This window comes from Hyla sarda, chromosome 5 (genome assembly GCF_029499605.1).
Source record: "Hyla sarda isolate aHylSar1 chromosome 5, aHylSar1.hap1, whole genome shotgun sequence".
Taxonomy (NCBI): domain Eukaryota; kingdom Metazoa; phylum Chordata; class Amphibia; order Anura; family Hylidae; genus Hyla; species Hyla sarda.
In genome coordinates this window covers 290,514,607-290,529,245 of record NC_079193.1, presented here as the reverse complement: position 1 = coordinate 290,529,245, position 14,639 = coordinate 290,514,607, and the positions used below count along the sequence as shown (strand labels likewise).

The 14,639-nt window shown below is 44.6% G+C and overlaps 1 protein-coding gene across 4 annotated transcripts in view; it reads right to left on the bottom strand.

Annotated features, from left to right (window-relative positions):
• Positions 1-14,639, bottom strand: part of LOC130274080 (lipoxygenase homology domain-containing protein 1-like) — a 316,463-nt gene that overhangs the window by 150,146 nt on the left and 151,678 nt on the right. For all 4 annotated transcript variants that reach the window (XM_056521934.1, XM_056521930.1, XM_056521931.1 and 1 more), the window contains 2 exons: positions 2,168-2,294; positions 470-612 (listed from right to left, as the gene is read on the bottom strand). In XM_056521934.1, the coding sequence (XP_056377909.1) occupies positions 470-612; positions 2,168-2,294 (270 nt within the window). The remainder of the gene's footprint in view (positions 1-469; positions 613-2,167; positions 2,295-14,639) is intronic.

Here is a 14,639-nt window from a genome sequence, read left to right as displayed (position 1 = left end):
ACTGGTCTATATTACCTCACTTCCCCTTCCCTGTATTGCCGGATCTTGTTGACATTGTGCCAGTTAAAGCGTTCCTTGTATGTCCCAAGCCAGTGTTCCAGACCTCCTGCCGTTGCCCCTGACTATGATCCTTGCTGCCTGCCCTGACCTTCTGCTATGTACCTGCCGCAGCAAGTCCATCCCGCTTTGCGGCGGGCTCTGGTGAATACCTGTAACCCCTTAGACTCCGTTCCCCTGGTACGGCCCACGTCATCACCCCACTGACACAGAGGATCCACCACCAGTATCCTCACAGTACCTGGATCCTGACAATTCATAGGCCTTAATATGATAAAGCTGCACAAATTTTATATGAATTAACGTATGGTTCACTTAAATATTTATTCTTTTTCAATCACTAGTTCATACTGTACTTGACCATTATTAGTTTATATGAAAAGTTAAACAAAGACAAAAAACAAGACTGTACCTTTGAAGACAATGCTTTCCGCTTGCATTTGACTTTTCTTCTTCCAGTGTTGCCCATGGTTCCAGACAATGTAATAAACAAATCTATGTCTGTTAATGGTTTTGGAGCTTGACTGATACTAATAGAAATGTAATAAGTCTTTACTGTGGGAAAAAAAAAAAAAAAAAAGAAAACCGTTTTTTCAAATATTTATATTCCATTTAAATAGGAAGAAATAAACCATCCTTAGGGTCTATTCACACTTACAATATTCTGCACAGATTTGATGTGCAGGATTTCAAACTGTGTTCAGTCATTCTGGTTACATTACTGTATATACTGTACATGTGAATAGACCATTAATAGTTCATGACATGTATATGCTACCTTTTACATTTTACTAAGATCTAATGGAATCAGCAATAGGGCCATTGCATTGGTTGGCCAGCACTAATGCAAATGTAGCTCTTTGGTAAGTAGGAAGAGTTTTATAGATCACTTGATTTGCTCTTTGTTCCCAATGAAATACAATTAATAGAAATTTTTGGCTTGTACTGTGCTTCATCTAGGTACTAAAGCTTTCTTTGGAAAGACACTATGGGGGACATTTATCAATGTTTGCTTATGTATTCCTTTTTTTAGTTATTTTTTCCTTACAATTTTGTTGCTTACTTGCGACTTATTTATCAACTGGTTTCAGCCTGTTGATAAATTTCTTTCACGTAGTGGCTTTTTCTGCTCCATGTCTGAGTTGGAGTCAATTTAGTAGGTTTTTTCATGCAATGCGACTTTTTTGCGACTTTCGCACTTGATAAATCTCTGACCACTGCAAGTTAAAAATCCCTTTTTGCTTTGGTAAGCAAGTTTCTTTTTTTGTTGTTGCTTAGAGCACTGCACAATCAAAAAGTCGCACAAAAAATAGAATAGTAGCACATGAGACTTTTTTGCGACAATTTTAAGCAAAAAAAAAAAAAACCCTACTAAATGATTTGATAAATGTCCCCTTATGTGGTCTGAGATAACCTCTTACATTGAAGTTGTTTCAATAAATATATTCTTTAACCCCTTAAAGGGAACGTATCAGAGATATGATTTACAGCAGTCACATGGACAATGAAAACCTGGAAATTACTCATTGACTTCTAAAAGTGTTCTAAGCATGCCCGGTGTCCTGTGCATATGTCATTGTGCACTGTATGAAGGAGGTAACCATTGCCTATAGTCAATGGCGGATCCTGTGTTTTCTGCCTTCAGCAGATAGAGATGTTATCTATTGTTTTAACTTGTCTAAGATGAAAGCTAAGAAGCAATCTGTCAATTACAGCACCATACATCTACATCAACTAGTAGTAAGGGTGCTTTTACATGGGCACAGTGATGCCCAATTACTTAGGGCGTTGCTCATTAAAAGGAGCCCTTACACTGCTCAATTACTGTCAGTGCAGGGTCACATGAACGATCGTGGGATGGGTCATACAGACCCTCATTTGCGTCATTGTTTTTTCACATGTGACATGTTTGCACAGGGTTGTGTGCAGCCGACCAACCATGATCCTTTATGATCTTAGCAGGTTTAAGTGTTCATTAGCTGATTGCTGGGTCTTTTACACAAGGCAAGAACCATGGTCATTTAATGGTTCAGAAATGTGATATGTTTAATGACCTGTGAACTATTTATGTGTATATTTTAGAGGCAGGGTTTGATACAAAAATTAAAACCTGTTAGTAAAGGTCCAGAAGGTTTCAAAACTGGTAGTTCAGCTACAAAGTTATTTTCTTTACTGCCAAATGTCTGCAGAAATGGAAATTCTAGAATGTCTCCACTTTGTACATGCTGCAGCTGCACCTGCACAAAAAAGTGAGAAATATGCTATTAAGAATTATGTAAAAAAGAATGATGTAAATAAAAACATTCTCAATACCAGTACAGTAACCCCCCGACATGCGATGGCCCTGACATATGATAAAATCGACATACGATGGCCTCTCAGAGGCCATCGCATGTCGATGTCAGCATCGACATACGATGCTTTTATATGTCGGGGCCATCGCATTAACTGCTATCCGACAGCGCAAAATGCTTAAGCTGCTGTCGGATAGCAGTTTAAGCATCCCTGGCAGGTTCGCTTACCTATTCCCGCTGCTCCGGGTCCACTTCGCGATCCTCTGGCGTCTTCCGCATCTTCTCCAGGGTCCGGGCCTCGCTTTCCGGCGTCGTCATTACGTCACTACGCACGCCGCGCCGGCGCAGCAGCGTCATAATGTCACCAGAAAGCGAGGCCCGGACCATGCAGAAGATGCGGAAGAAGCCGGAGGATCCCGAAGAAGACACCGGAGCAGCGGGACAGCATCGGGAGCCCCTGGGACAGCATCGGGAGCGGTGAGGACCTGGTCCGGAGCGGCGGGACAGGTGAGAACAGCTTCCTATACTTTACATTGCACGGATCCCTAAACATACGATGGATTCGACAAACGATGGGTCGTTTGGAACGAATTACCATCGTATGTTGAGGGACCACTGTACTTAGAATTGACATGCTTGATTGCAGAGTGCTGAAGAAGTTTGCAGGTACCATGAGAACAACAAGGAGAACCAGTTAGGAAAATGTAGTACATTTTTTTGACTATTTAGACTTTAATGGACTATTTTAGTTTTTCAAATTTTACAAGTTTTCATCATACTGGACAAGTCTTGGAAAACTATTATAAATAAAATGATATGTTTTTGGGATTTAACCATCACTAGATCTTTAGAAATACACACTCATATGTGTTATGTCATGGTGTTTGCCTTATCTAAGTTACAAGAGTTTCCAATAACGGTCTGCAACTTACTCTCCAGTAAATGTACCTGATTTATCAATAATCTTAGAACGTTTCCTTTCCAACCTGTTGTTTTTAAATGGTCTTTATTTATTTGCTTCTTCTGTCTTTAGTGTACTTTTACGCATATTGTAAAGTATCTCATTTTGTCTCGACTGACTGTCACAGATATTTTTCTATACGATTGACTCTACTGTATATAATTTATATATATATATATATATATATATATATATATTCTGATTATGATTACATTATAAGTTATTTTAATGTTTATAATTGCAAAAACCTAAAAAATATATAAAAAATAACATTAAGGGGGGGATTTACTAGTACTGTCTAATTCTTAGATTGCTCAAGCTAAATAGTCCTTAAAGGTACATAGAAAAAGCAAAAATTGCCCAAAGGAGTCACTTGCCAAGATATATAACCAATTTTTATTGATATGCACTAAAATTAGATACACACATGGAGGAAAACGATACATCACAAAAAGCGGCAAAGCCGGATACCCTTCAGCAGGATTGGCAGTAATGGGGTATTGAACATAAATCAGTAATTAGGTAACTACAGACACCAATCTACACAGAAGCAGCATAATCCTGTAACTTTATAAAAGCGCAAACAGGATAAGGTGCTGTTTATGGATGTATATAGCTATACACCTACAATAAAGTGCATAATACAAATAAAGAAATACCCACAACGGATACAGAGATCACACAACAGCTGCAGGGACCGGGATGCCGCCACTCCAACGCGCGTTTCGGCACGGACGAAGGTCAGCGTGCCAAAAGGTGCGTTGGAGTGGTGGCATCCCGGTCCCTGCAGCTGTTGTGTGATCTCTGTATCTGCGCCATGTGATGTCATGCTCCGCCCCCTCAATGCAATACGATGGAGGGGGCGTGGCAGCTGTCACACGGGGCGGAACCGTGACGTCACTATGCTCTGTCCCCGTGATCGCCAGTAATCAGACCCGGAGCGAGCACGCTCCGGGGGTTGATTCTAGTGGGGTGCGGCGTGGAAGATCACGGGGGTCCCCAGCGGCAGGACCCCCGCGATCAGGCATCTTATCCGCTATCCTTTGGATAGGGGATAAGATGTCTTAGCGCCGGAGAACCCCTTTAAAGGCTGTGTTCACACATTCAGGTTTTTAATTGAAACTATTGAATACAAAGCCAGGAACAGATCATAAATGAAGGAAGCGTATAAAGGAAAGACAAAGACTTTTCTACTTTTAATATCCATTCCTGGCTTTGTATTCAATAATTACAATTAAAAACCTGAAGATGTGAACACAGCCTCAATGGGGGAGATTTATAAAAAAACCTGTGCAGAAGAAATGTTACCAGTTGCTCATAGAAACCAATCAGATTGCTTCTTTCATTTTTAAAAAGGCCTTTGCAAAATGAAAGTAGCAATCTGTTGCTATGGGCAAGTAGTCTGCTTTTCCTCTGCACAGTCTTTGATAAATCTCCCTCATTATATTTCAGTCACTCTTTGGTGTATAACTAAGGCTGGGTTCACACCACGTTTTTGCAATACAGTTCCAATATCAGGTTTTTGATAAAATAACAGATTCCTCAAAACCTGACTAAACTGTATCAAAATGTGTGTACAAATTTTAATCTGTATACGTTTAAAAACCGTATGCGGTTTGAAAAATGATGTCCGGTTGCATCCGTTTTTTAAGAAAAAAAAATAAGCTTTTACATTTTCACTCCATTATAAATAAAGTTTCACTTGTTTGATTGAAATTCCAAGAAAATAATTGTGCAAAGTCAAAAACCGAATGGTGAGAACCGGATGGAACCATCCGCACATGCGGTTCTGTACAGTTCCCTCTGATTCCCATGTTAAAAAAAATATATATACATTTCAATATGTTTTTTCACCCGGACAAAACTGGTAGGCTACGGTTTTGGGTACGGGAAAAAACTGATGAAACCGTAAATAATGCAAAATGGACACAACTGGATGTATCTTTTGGCATACGGAACCCAGCCTAAGCCAACTAGTGCATGGTACAAACTTATACTAGATAGCCCAAGGTGCACCCATTTTTATAACATCCTGAGCTACTGTTAGAATTCTGCTGCATTCTTAGACTGTCTAGTCTAAGTTTACACCACTTTGTCTTAGATGGTTTTTATTTTATCTTCCCCTGTATGTGTTGACTTGTGGTTTTTGCCTCATTTGTTGAATATTGGTAGTGGTGCAGCTTTCTATCTGATCACTACTAGAGATGAGCAAACTTACAGTAAATTCGATTCGTCACAAACTTCTCGGCTCGGCAGTTGCTGACTTTTCCTGCATAAATGAGTTCAGCTTTCAGGTGCTCCGGTGGGCTGGAAAAGGTGGATACAGTCCTAGGAAACTCTTTCCTAGGAATGTATTGTTACGCCGAGCGCTCCGGGTCCCCACTCCTCCCCGGAGCGCTCGCAACATCCTCGCAATCGCAGCGCCCCGGTCAGACCTGCTGACCGGGTGCGCTGCGATACCTCTCCCAGCCGGGATGCGATTCGCGATGCGGGTGGCGCCCGCTCGCGATGCGCACCCCGGCTCCCGTACCTGACTTGCTCTCCGTCGGTCCTGTCCCGGCGCGCGCGGCCCCGCTCCTTAGGGCGCGCGCGCGCCGGGTCTCTACGATTTAAAGGGCCACTGCGCCGCTGATTGGCGCAGTTGGCTTAATTAGTTCATTCACCTGTGCACTTCCCTATTTAACCTCACTTCCCCTTCCCTTCCTTGCCGGATCTTGTTGCCATCGTGCCAGTGAAAGCGTTTCCCAGTGTGTTCCTAGCCTGTGTTCCAGACCTTCTGCCGTTGCCCCTGACTACGATCCTTGCTGCCTGCCCCGACCTTCTGCTACGTCCGACCTTGCTCTTGTCTACTCCCTTGTACCGCGCCTATCTTCAGCAGTCAGAGAGGTTGAGCCGTTGCTAGTGGATACGACCTGGTTGCTACCGCCGCTGCAAGACCATCCCGCTTTGCGGCGGGCTCTGGTGAAAACCAGTAGCAGCTTAGAACCGGTCCACTAGTACGGTCCACGCCAATCCCTCTCTGGCACAGAGGATCCACCTCCTGCCAGCCGAATCGTGACAGTAGATCCGGCCATGGATCCCGCTGAAGTTCCACTGCCAGTTGTCGCCGACCTCACCACGGTGGTCGCCCAGCAGTCGCAACAGATAGCGCAACAAGGCCACCAGCTGTCTCAACTGACCGTGATGCTACAGCAGCTACTACCACAGCTTCAGCAATCATCTCCTCCGCCAGCTCCTGCACCTCCTCCGCAGCGAGTGGCCGCTTCAGGCCTACGACTTTCCTTGCCGGATAAATTTGATGGGGACTCTAAGTTTTGCCGTGGCTTTCTTTCACAATGTTCCCTGCACTTGGAGATGATGTCGGACCAGTTTCCTACTGAAAGGTCTAAGGTGGCTTTCGTAGTCAGCCTTCTGTCTGGGAAAGCTCTGTCATGGGCCACACCGCTCTGGGACCGCAATGACCCCGTCACTGCCTCTGTACACTCCTTCTTCTCGGAAATTCGAACTGTCTTTGAGGAACCTGCCCGAGCCTCTTCTGCTGAGACTGCCCTGCTGAACCTGGTCCAGGGTAATTCTTCCGTTGGCGAGTACGCCATCCAATTCCGTACTCTTGCTTCCGAATTATCCTGGAATAATGAGGCCCTCTGCGCGACCTTTAAAAAAGGCCTATCCAGCAACATTAAAGATGTTCTGGCCGCACGAGAAATTCCTGCTAACCTGCATGAACTCATTCATCTTGCCACTCGCATTGACATGCGTTTTTCCGAAAGGCGTCAGGAGCTCCGCCAGGATATGGACTTTGTTCGCACGAGGCGTTTTTTCTCCCCGGCTCCTCTCTCCTCTGGTCCTCTGCAATCCGTTCCTGTGCCTCCCGCCGTGGAGGCTATGCAAGTTGACCGGTCTCGCTTGACACCTCAAGAGAGGACACGACGCCGCATGGAGAATCTTTGCCTGTACTGTGCCGGTACCGAACACTTCCTGAAGGATTGTCCTATCCGTCCTCCCCGCCTGGAAAGACGTACGCTGACTCCGCACAAAGGTGAGACAGTTCTTGATGTCAACTCTGCTTCTCCACGCCTTACTGTGCCTGTGCGGATATCTGCCTCTACCTTCTCCTTCTCCACTAAGGCCTTCTTGGATTCCGGATCTGCAGGAAATTTTATTTTGGCCTCTCTCATCAACAGGTTCAACATCCCAGTGACCAGTCTCGCCAGACCCCTCTACATCAATTGTGTTAACAATGAAAGATTGGACTGTGCCGTGCGTTACCGCACGGAACCCCTCCTAATGTGCATCGGACCTCATCACGAAAAAATTGAGTTTTTGGTCCTCTCCAATTGCACTTCCGAAATTCTCCTTGGACTACCGTGGCTTCAACGCCATTCCCCAACCCTTGATTGGTCCACAGGAGAGATCAAGAGCTGGGGTACTTCTTGTTTCAAGGACTGTCTTAAACCGGTTCCCAGTACTCCCTGCCGTGACCCTGTGGTTCCCCCTGTAATCGGTCTCCCTAAGGCTTATATGGACTATGCTGACGTATTTTGCAAAAAGCAAGCTGAGACTTTACCCCCTCACAGGCCTTTTGACTGTCCTATTGACCTCCTCCCGGGCACTACTCCACCCCGGGGCAGAATTTATCCTCTGTCCGCCCCAGAGACTCTTGCTATGTCTGAATACATCCAGGAAAATTTAAAAAAGGGGTTTATCCGCAAATCCTCCTCTCCTGCCGGAGCTGGATTTTTCTTTGTGTCCAAAAAAGATGGCTCCCTACGTCCTTGCATTGATTACCGCGGACTTAATAAAATCACGGTAAAGAACCGCTACCCCCTACCTCTTATCTCTGAACTCTTTGATCGCCTTCAAGGTGCCCACATCTTTACCAAACTGGACTTAAGAGGTGCATATAATCTCATCCGCATCAGGGAGGGGGACGAATGGAAAACTGCATTTAACACCAGAGATGGACACTTTGAGTATCTGGTCATGCCCTTTGGCCTGTGCAACGCCCCTGCCGTCTTCCAAGACTTTGTTAATGAAATTTTTCGTGATCTCTTATATTCCTGTGTTGTTGTGTATCTGGACGATATTCTGATTTTTTCTGCCAACTTAGAAGAACATCGCCAGCATGTCCGCATGGTTCTTCAGAGACTTCGAGACAATCAACTTTATGCCAAAATGGAGAAATGTCTGTTTGAATGTCAATCTCTTCCTTTCCTAGGATACTTGGTCTCTGGCCAGGGACTACAAATGGACCCAGATAAACTCTCTGCCGTCTTAGATTGGCCACGCCCCTCCGGACTCCGTGCTATCCAACGTTTTTTGGGGTTCGCCAATTATTACAGACAATTCATTCCACATTTTTCCACTATTGTGGCTCCTATCGTGGCTTTAACCAAGAAGAATGCCAATCCTAAGTCCTGGTCTCCCCAAGCGGAAGACGCATTTAAACGGCTCAAGTCTGCCTTTTCTTCTGCTCCCGTGCTCTTCAGACCTGACCCATCTAAACCCTTCCTATTGGAGGTTGATGCCTCCTCAGTGGGAGCTGGAGCGGTCCTTCTACAAAAAAATTCTTCCGGGCATGCTGTTACTTGTGGTTTTTTTTCTAGGACCTTCTCTCCGGCGGAGAGGAACTACTCCATCGGGGATCGAGAACTACTGGCCATTAAATTGGCACTTGAGGAATGGAGGCATCTGCTGGAGGGAACAAAATTTCCAGTTATCATTTTCACCGATCACAAGAATCTCTCCTATCTCCAGTCTGCCCAACGGCTGAATCCTCGCCAGGCCAGGTGGTCGTTGTTCTTTGCCCATTTTAACTTTGAAATTCATTTTCGCCCTGCCGACAAGAACATTAGGGCCGATGCTCTCTCTCGTTCCTCGGATGCCTCGGAAGTAGAGGTCTCTCCGCAACACATCATTCCTCCTGACTGTCTGATCTCCTCTTCTCCAGCCTCCATCAGGCAAACTCCTCCAGGGAAGACCTTCGTTTCTCCACGCCAGCGTCTCGGGATTCTCAAATGGGGTCACTCCTCCCACCTCGCAGGCCATGCGGGCATCAAAAAGTCCTTGCAACTCATCTCTCGTTTCTATTGGTGGCCGACTCTGGGAACAGATGTTGTTGATTTTGTGCGGGCCTGTACTGTCTGTGCCCGGGATAAGACTCCTCGCCAGAAGCCTGCTGGTCTCCTTCACCCTCTGCCTGTCCCCGAACAGCCTTGGTCTCTGATTGGTATGGACTTTATTACAGACCTACCCCCATCCCGTGGCAACACTGTTGTTTGGGTGGTCGTTGATCGATTTTCCAAGATGGCACATTTTATTCCTCTTCCTGGTCTTCCTTCAGCGCCTCAGTTGGCAAAACAATTTTTTGTACACATTTTTCGTCTTCACGGTTTGCCCACGCAGATTGTCTCGGATAGAGGTGTCCAATTCGTGTCAAAATTCTGGAGGGCTCTCTGTAAACAACTCAAGATTAAATTAAACTTCTCTTCTGCTTATCATCCTCAATCCAATGGGCAAGTAGAAAGAATTAACCAGGTCCTGGGTGACTATTTACGGCATTTTGTTTCCTCCCGCCAGGATGACTGGGCAGATCTTCTACCTTGGGCCAAATTCTCGTACAACTTTAGAGTCTCTGAATCTTCTGCTAAATCCCCATTTTTCGTGGTGTACGGCCGTCACCCTCTTCCCCCCCTCCCTATTCCCTTGTCCTCTGGTTTGCCCGCTGTAGATGAAGTGACTCGTGATCTTTCCACCATATGGAAAGAGACCCAAAATTCTCTTTTACAGGCTTCATCTCGCATGAAAAAGTTTGCCGATAAGAAAAGAAGAGCTCCCCCCATCTTTGCTCCCGGAGACAAGGTATGGCTCTCCGCTAAATATGTCCGCTTTCGTGTCCCCAGTTACAAACTGGGACCACGCTATCTTGGTCCTTTCAAAGTCTTGTGCCAGATTAATCCTGTCTCTTACAAACTCCTTCTTCCTCCTTCTCTTCGTATTCCCAATGCCTTCCATGTCTCTCTCCTTAAACCACTCATCATCAACCGTTTCTCTCCCAAACTTGTTTCTCCCACTCCTGTTTCCGGTTCTTCTGACATCTTCTCCGTAAAGGAGATACTGGCCTCCAAGACGGTCAGAGGAAAAAGACTTTTTTTGGTAGATTGGGAGGGCTGTGGTCCTGAAGAGAGATCCTGGGAACCTGAGGACAACATCCTAGACAAAAGTCTGGTCCTCAGGTTCTCAGGCTCCAAGAAGAGGGGGAGACCCAAGGGGGGGGGTACTGTTACACCGAGCGCTCCGGGTCCCCACTCCTCCCCGGAGCACTCGCAACATCCTCGCAATCGCAGCGCCCCGGTCAGACCTGCTGACCGGGTGCGCTGCGATACCTCTCCCAGCCGGGATGCGATTCGCGATGCGGGTGGCGCCCGCTCGCGATGCGCACCCCGGCTCCCGTACCTGACTCGCTCTCCGTCGGTCCTGTCCCGGCGCGCGCGGCCCCGCTCCTTAGGGCGCGCGCGCGCCGGGTCTCTACGATTTAAAGGGCCATAGCGCCGCTGATTGGCGCAGTTGGCTTAATTAGTTCATTCACCTGTGCACTTCCCTATTTAACCTCACTTCCCCTTCCCTTCCTTGCCGGATCTTGTTGCCATCGTGCCAGTGAAAGCGTTTCCCAGTGTGTTCCTAGCCTGTGTTCCAGACCTCCTGCCGTTGCCCCTGACTACGATCCTTGCTGCCTGCCCGACCTTCTGCTACGTCCGACCTTGCTCTTGTCTACTCCCTTGTACCGCGCCTATCTTCAGCAGTCAGAGAGGTTGAGCCGTTGCTAGTGGATACGACCTGGTTGCTACCGCCGCTGCAAGACCATCCCGCTTTGCGGCGGGCTCTGGTGAAAACCAGTAGCAGCTTAGAACCGGTCCACTAGCACGGTCCACGCCAATCCCTCTCTGGCACAGAGGATCCACCTCCTGCCAGCCGAATCGTGACATGTATCCACCTTTTCCAGCCCACCGGAGCACCTGAAGGCTGAACTAATTTACGCAGGATAAGTCATCAACTGCCGAGCCGAGAAGTTCGTGACAAATCGAATTTACTGTAAGTTCGCTCATCTCTAATCACTACCAGCATGTATGGACATACCCATATTGGTAATTGTAAGAATCAATGCTAAATGTACTGTGAAATCTCACTTCACAATGATCCCAGAACCTGTTTATTCCCGAGACCTGTATGAATTATTTTATTTAAGAACACATAAACATTTGTGAGCTCTTAGCAGCCGCACTCTATGTTCTCATTATATAACATCACAAAAGGAACATGCCAGGGGTGGCGGTATAAACACTATCAATTCTGCTCTTATTTCTTCCAAATTGATTCATTAATAACAGTTTGCCCATTGCTAGATGTGTGATCTCTGTTGGAAAATACCTTCCCCACGGTGATAAGCTTTAGTAATGTAAGCCGTACTGTCTAGAAAAACCGTTCTACCTTCACAGTGAGATTTTTTTTGTTTTAAGTATATCCTGTAGGTTTGTAAAATGTTAGTTTAAAAGTATTGCATCATGAGGAAGGTCTAATAGAATAATGGTGTATTATAGTGTGATTAGGGAACACTTCTCTAGGCAGGTGGCTGCAGTCATGCAGCTAGGAGAGATGCGGCACACGGTGTTCATCACGCTGAGTGGGAGGGGATTCTTGAGTTTTCCTTTATATTTGTCTCAGGTGCCTCTTTTCCTCATCCTGAATCCTATGGAATTATACATCCAATTGCTGTAATATACTGACAGCAAATGTGCTTCAGATAGGCTATAGTAGTTTCGTGCTGATTGGATTTACCCTGACACGGCTATTATTTAAAGAGCTCTCACAAACCCAGTTTACTTTTGATTGATGATATCTAAAAAAAAAAAAAAAGGATTACTAGTGCTTGAAACCATTCACAAGCAATAGAAATGCCTTTTTGGCCAGCACATGGTTACCACATTATAGCTGTAGACCCATTCCAGGTTTATATCTAGAAGCACTGGGGTCCTGATTTGAAATCCAATCTAGAACAACATCTACATGGAGCTTCTCCATTTTCCTCCCACACCTCCAAAAATATACCAGTGGTTAATCATGTTGGATAGAACGTTGTTCCAGGAATTTATTAGGATCGCCATAATGGAGATGAGAAGGACTTTTTCCTCTCACGGGGCAATTGGCATCAGCCCACCTCTGGATCAAAACAGTAGGGCTTTAGGTTAGACTTGATGGACTATTTTTTCAACCTTACAAACTATGTTACTTTGTAACTGTAGTTTCCTATTAGACACTCTGAGGTCAAAGAATAATGTAAGCAATAAAAATATCGGTACACCGCTATGAATATGGTGCTATATAAGCAACAGAAAATAACCAATAGCACAAAAATGTTTTCCACATGGTAAAGATGCTATTAAAGGAACTCTTTTTGAGACTTCCAATTTTCACAGTGTTTATGGGCACATTTGACCAGCAGGGTGAAAGTAGGTCTTGACTTTAACACAGTATGATTCAATGATTCAGAATAAGACAACACTATGTGGATCTAACTTTAGAGCCATTTATATGTCACAAGCAGAGGTTTAACAATAGGAAACACAGAGGTAGCAGATGCACCTTTTCCCTAAGAAGAGACACAAGTATTATGAACACCTGTTACAGATTTTGCATTAAGTTACACATCTGCTCAGTCTGTTATATGACAATTCCATCTAAAATAACCCATTAAACATTAAAGGGGTTATCTACCATAATGTGATTTAAGCACCTACCTACCAGACAGTAATGGACATGCTTAGGAAGGATCTGTGCTTGTCTTTGAGTTAAATGGCTGTGTTGTGAGATTACCATAAAGCTGTGTCTATCTTTTTGTGAATCTCAATATTTCCTGTTGAAGTTTTCTTTTTTACTACAAATCCCAGAATTCTACATTCCTACCTCCCACACATCTGCCACCCCACCCATTGAACAACAAACACGCTAGATTCAATGAAAAAGGTCAGTGCTTTCTAATCAGGGTGCCTCCAGCTGTTCCACCCATTGAAGCAGACAGGCTCCCAGTCATCAACTGAATAGTAATGTCAGGTCTCGGCCACACTGCATCCTGGGAAATACCAGAGACTGGAGTTATTTCGTATGCTGTTTAAAATGAACATCCAGAGCAAAGATCACATTAGAATACGATACCAGCCGTTATAGACAGGTACAGACAATATATTATATCTTTGTGATGGAGTGATCCTACAGTGTCAATATGCTGCGTATATGCTGCAGTGACGGACCAAATGCCAGCTGACATTGGAAAACCTTTTTCCTCAGGTAATGATTATGCATCTTTTTATTGCATGCCACTGCTCTAAAAAAAGGGTGGTGGCCATAGTGCGCTGCCAAGGATCACGGTTTCCTGTGCATTGAGTAGACTTAGATGCATCTCGCTATTCACGCTTTGTTTGCACTTCCAATTGATGTTATTTGGCAGTCCAAGAAAACAGTTCAAGATGCGCTATTCACGTGCTGTTTGCGCATCCAATTTATACTGTTTTACAATCCAGAAATAATGGGAGGAATTGGTATAAAGTTATAGATGCTAATTTTTCACCTGAGTATTTCACCTGAGTTACCCATAGGTTTATCCACTATTGGTTTAGACTAAAAAGGGAATTACATTTATCCTTTTTTTTTTTTTATATATATATATAAATAAAAATTGTGTTGTCAATATTGTGTACTTTGGGAGATGTATATGCACATTTATCGTTTTCTTGCAGGGATGCACTATTTTTAAGTATGCTTGGAGTTATTTATTCGTTGCATTATTCCATTACTATTCTGCTATTATATGGAAGCAGGTTTGTCGGTCTTGACCAATATAGGGGAATAATTCAAAAGAGGGGGGAGGGGGGTGGGGGGCGTTGCAATAAAATAAAATGATTTGTTGGAACAAGTTTTTTTTCGATTGTCGAATTATGGTTTCCTGGATCTCGTTAAGGCCTTCTGGGGTCAGCGTTACCATTTTATTAATACAAAAGACCTCTCTTTTCTGTAAAAGTTCAAATTTGTTGGTAACTGCACTCGGTATGTGGTCGATTGGAGTTACTTTGAAGGGTTGCATATTATCCACATGTTTGGTGGCACAATCCATTGAAAGCCCATGCAGAAGGAAATGATTTCTAATATTTTGACGATGCTTGTTGATTCTGCATCATCCAGGACCGTTCTCCCTATGTACTGTTTCCCACAGCAACAGTCCAGGAGATATATCACATACGATGTATCACAAGTAAGATGGTACCTAATGGCTGAAG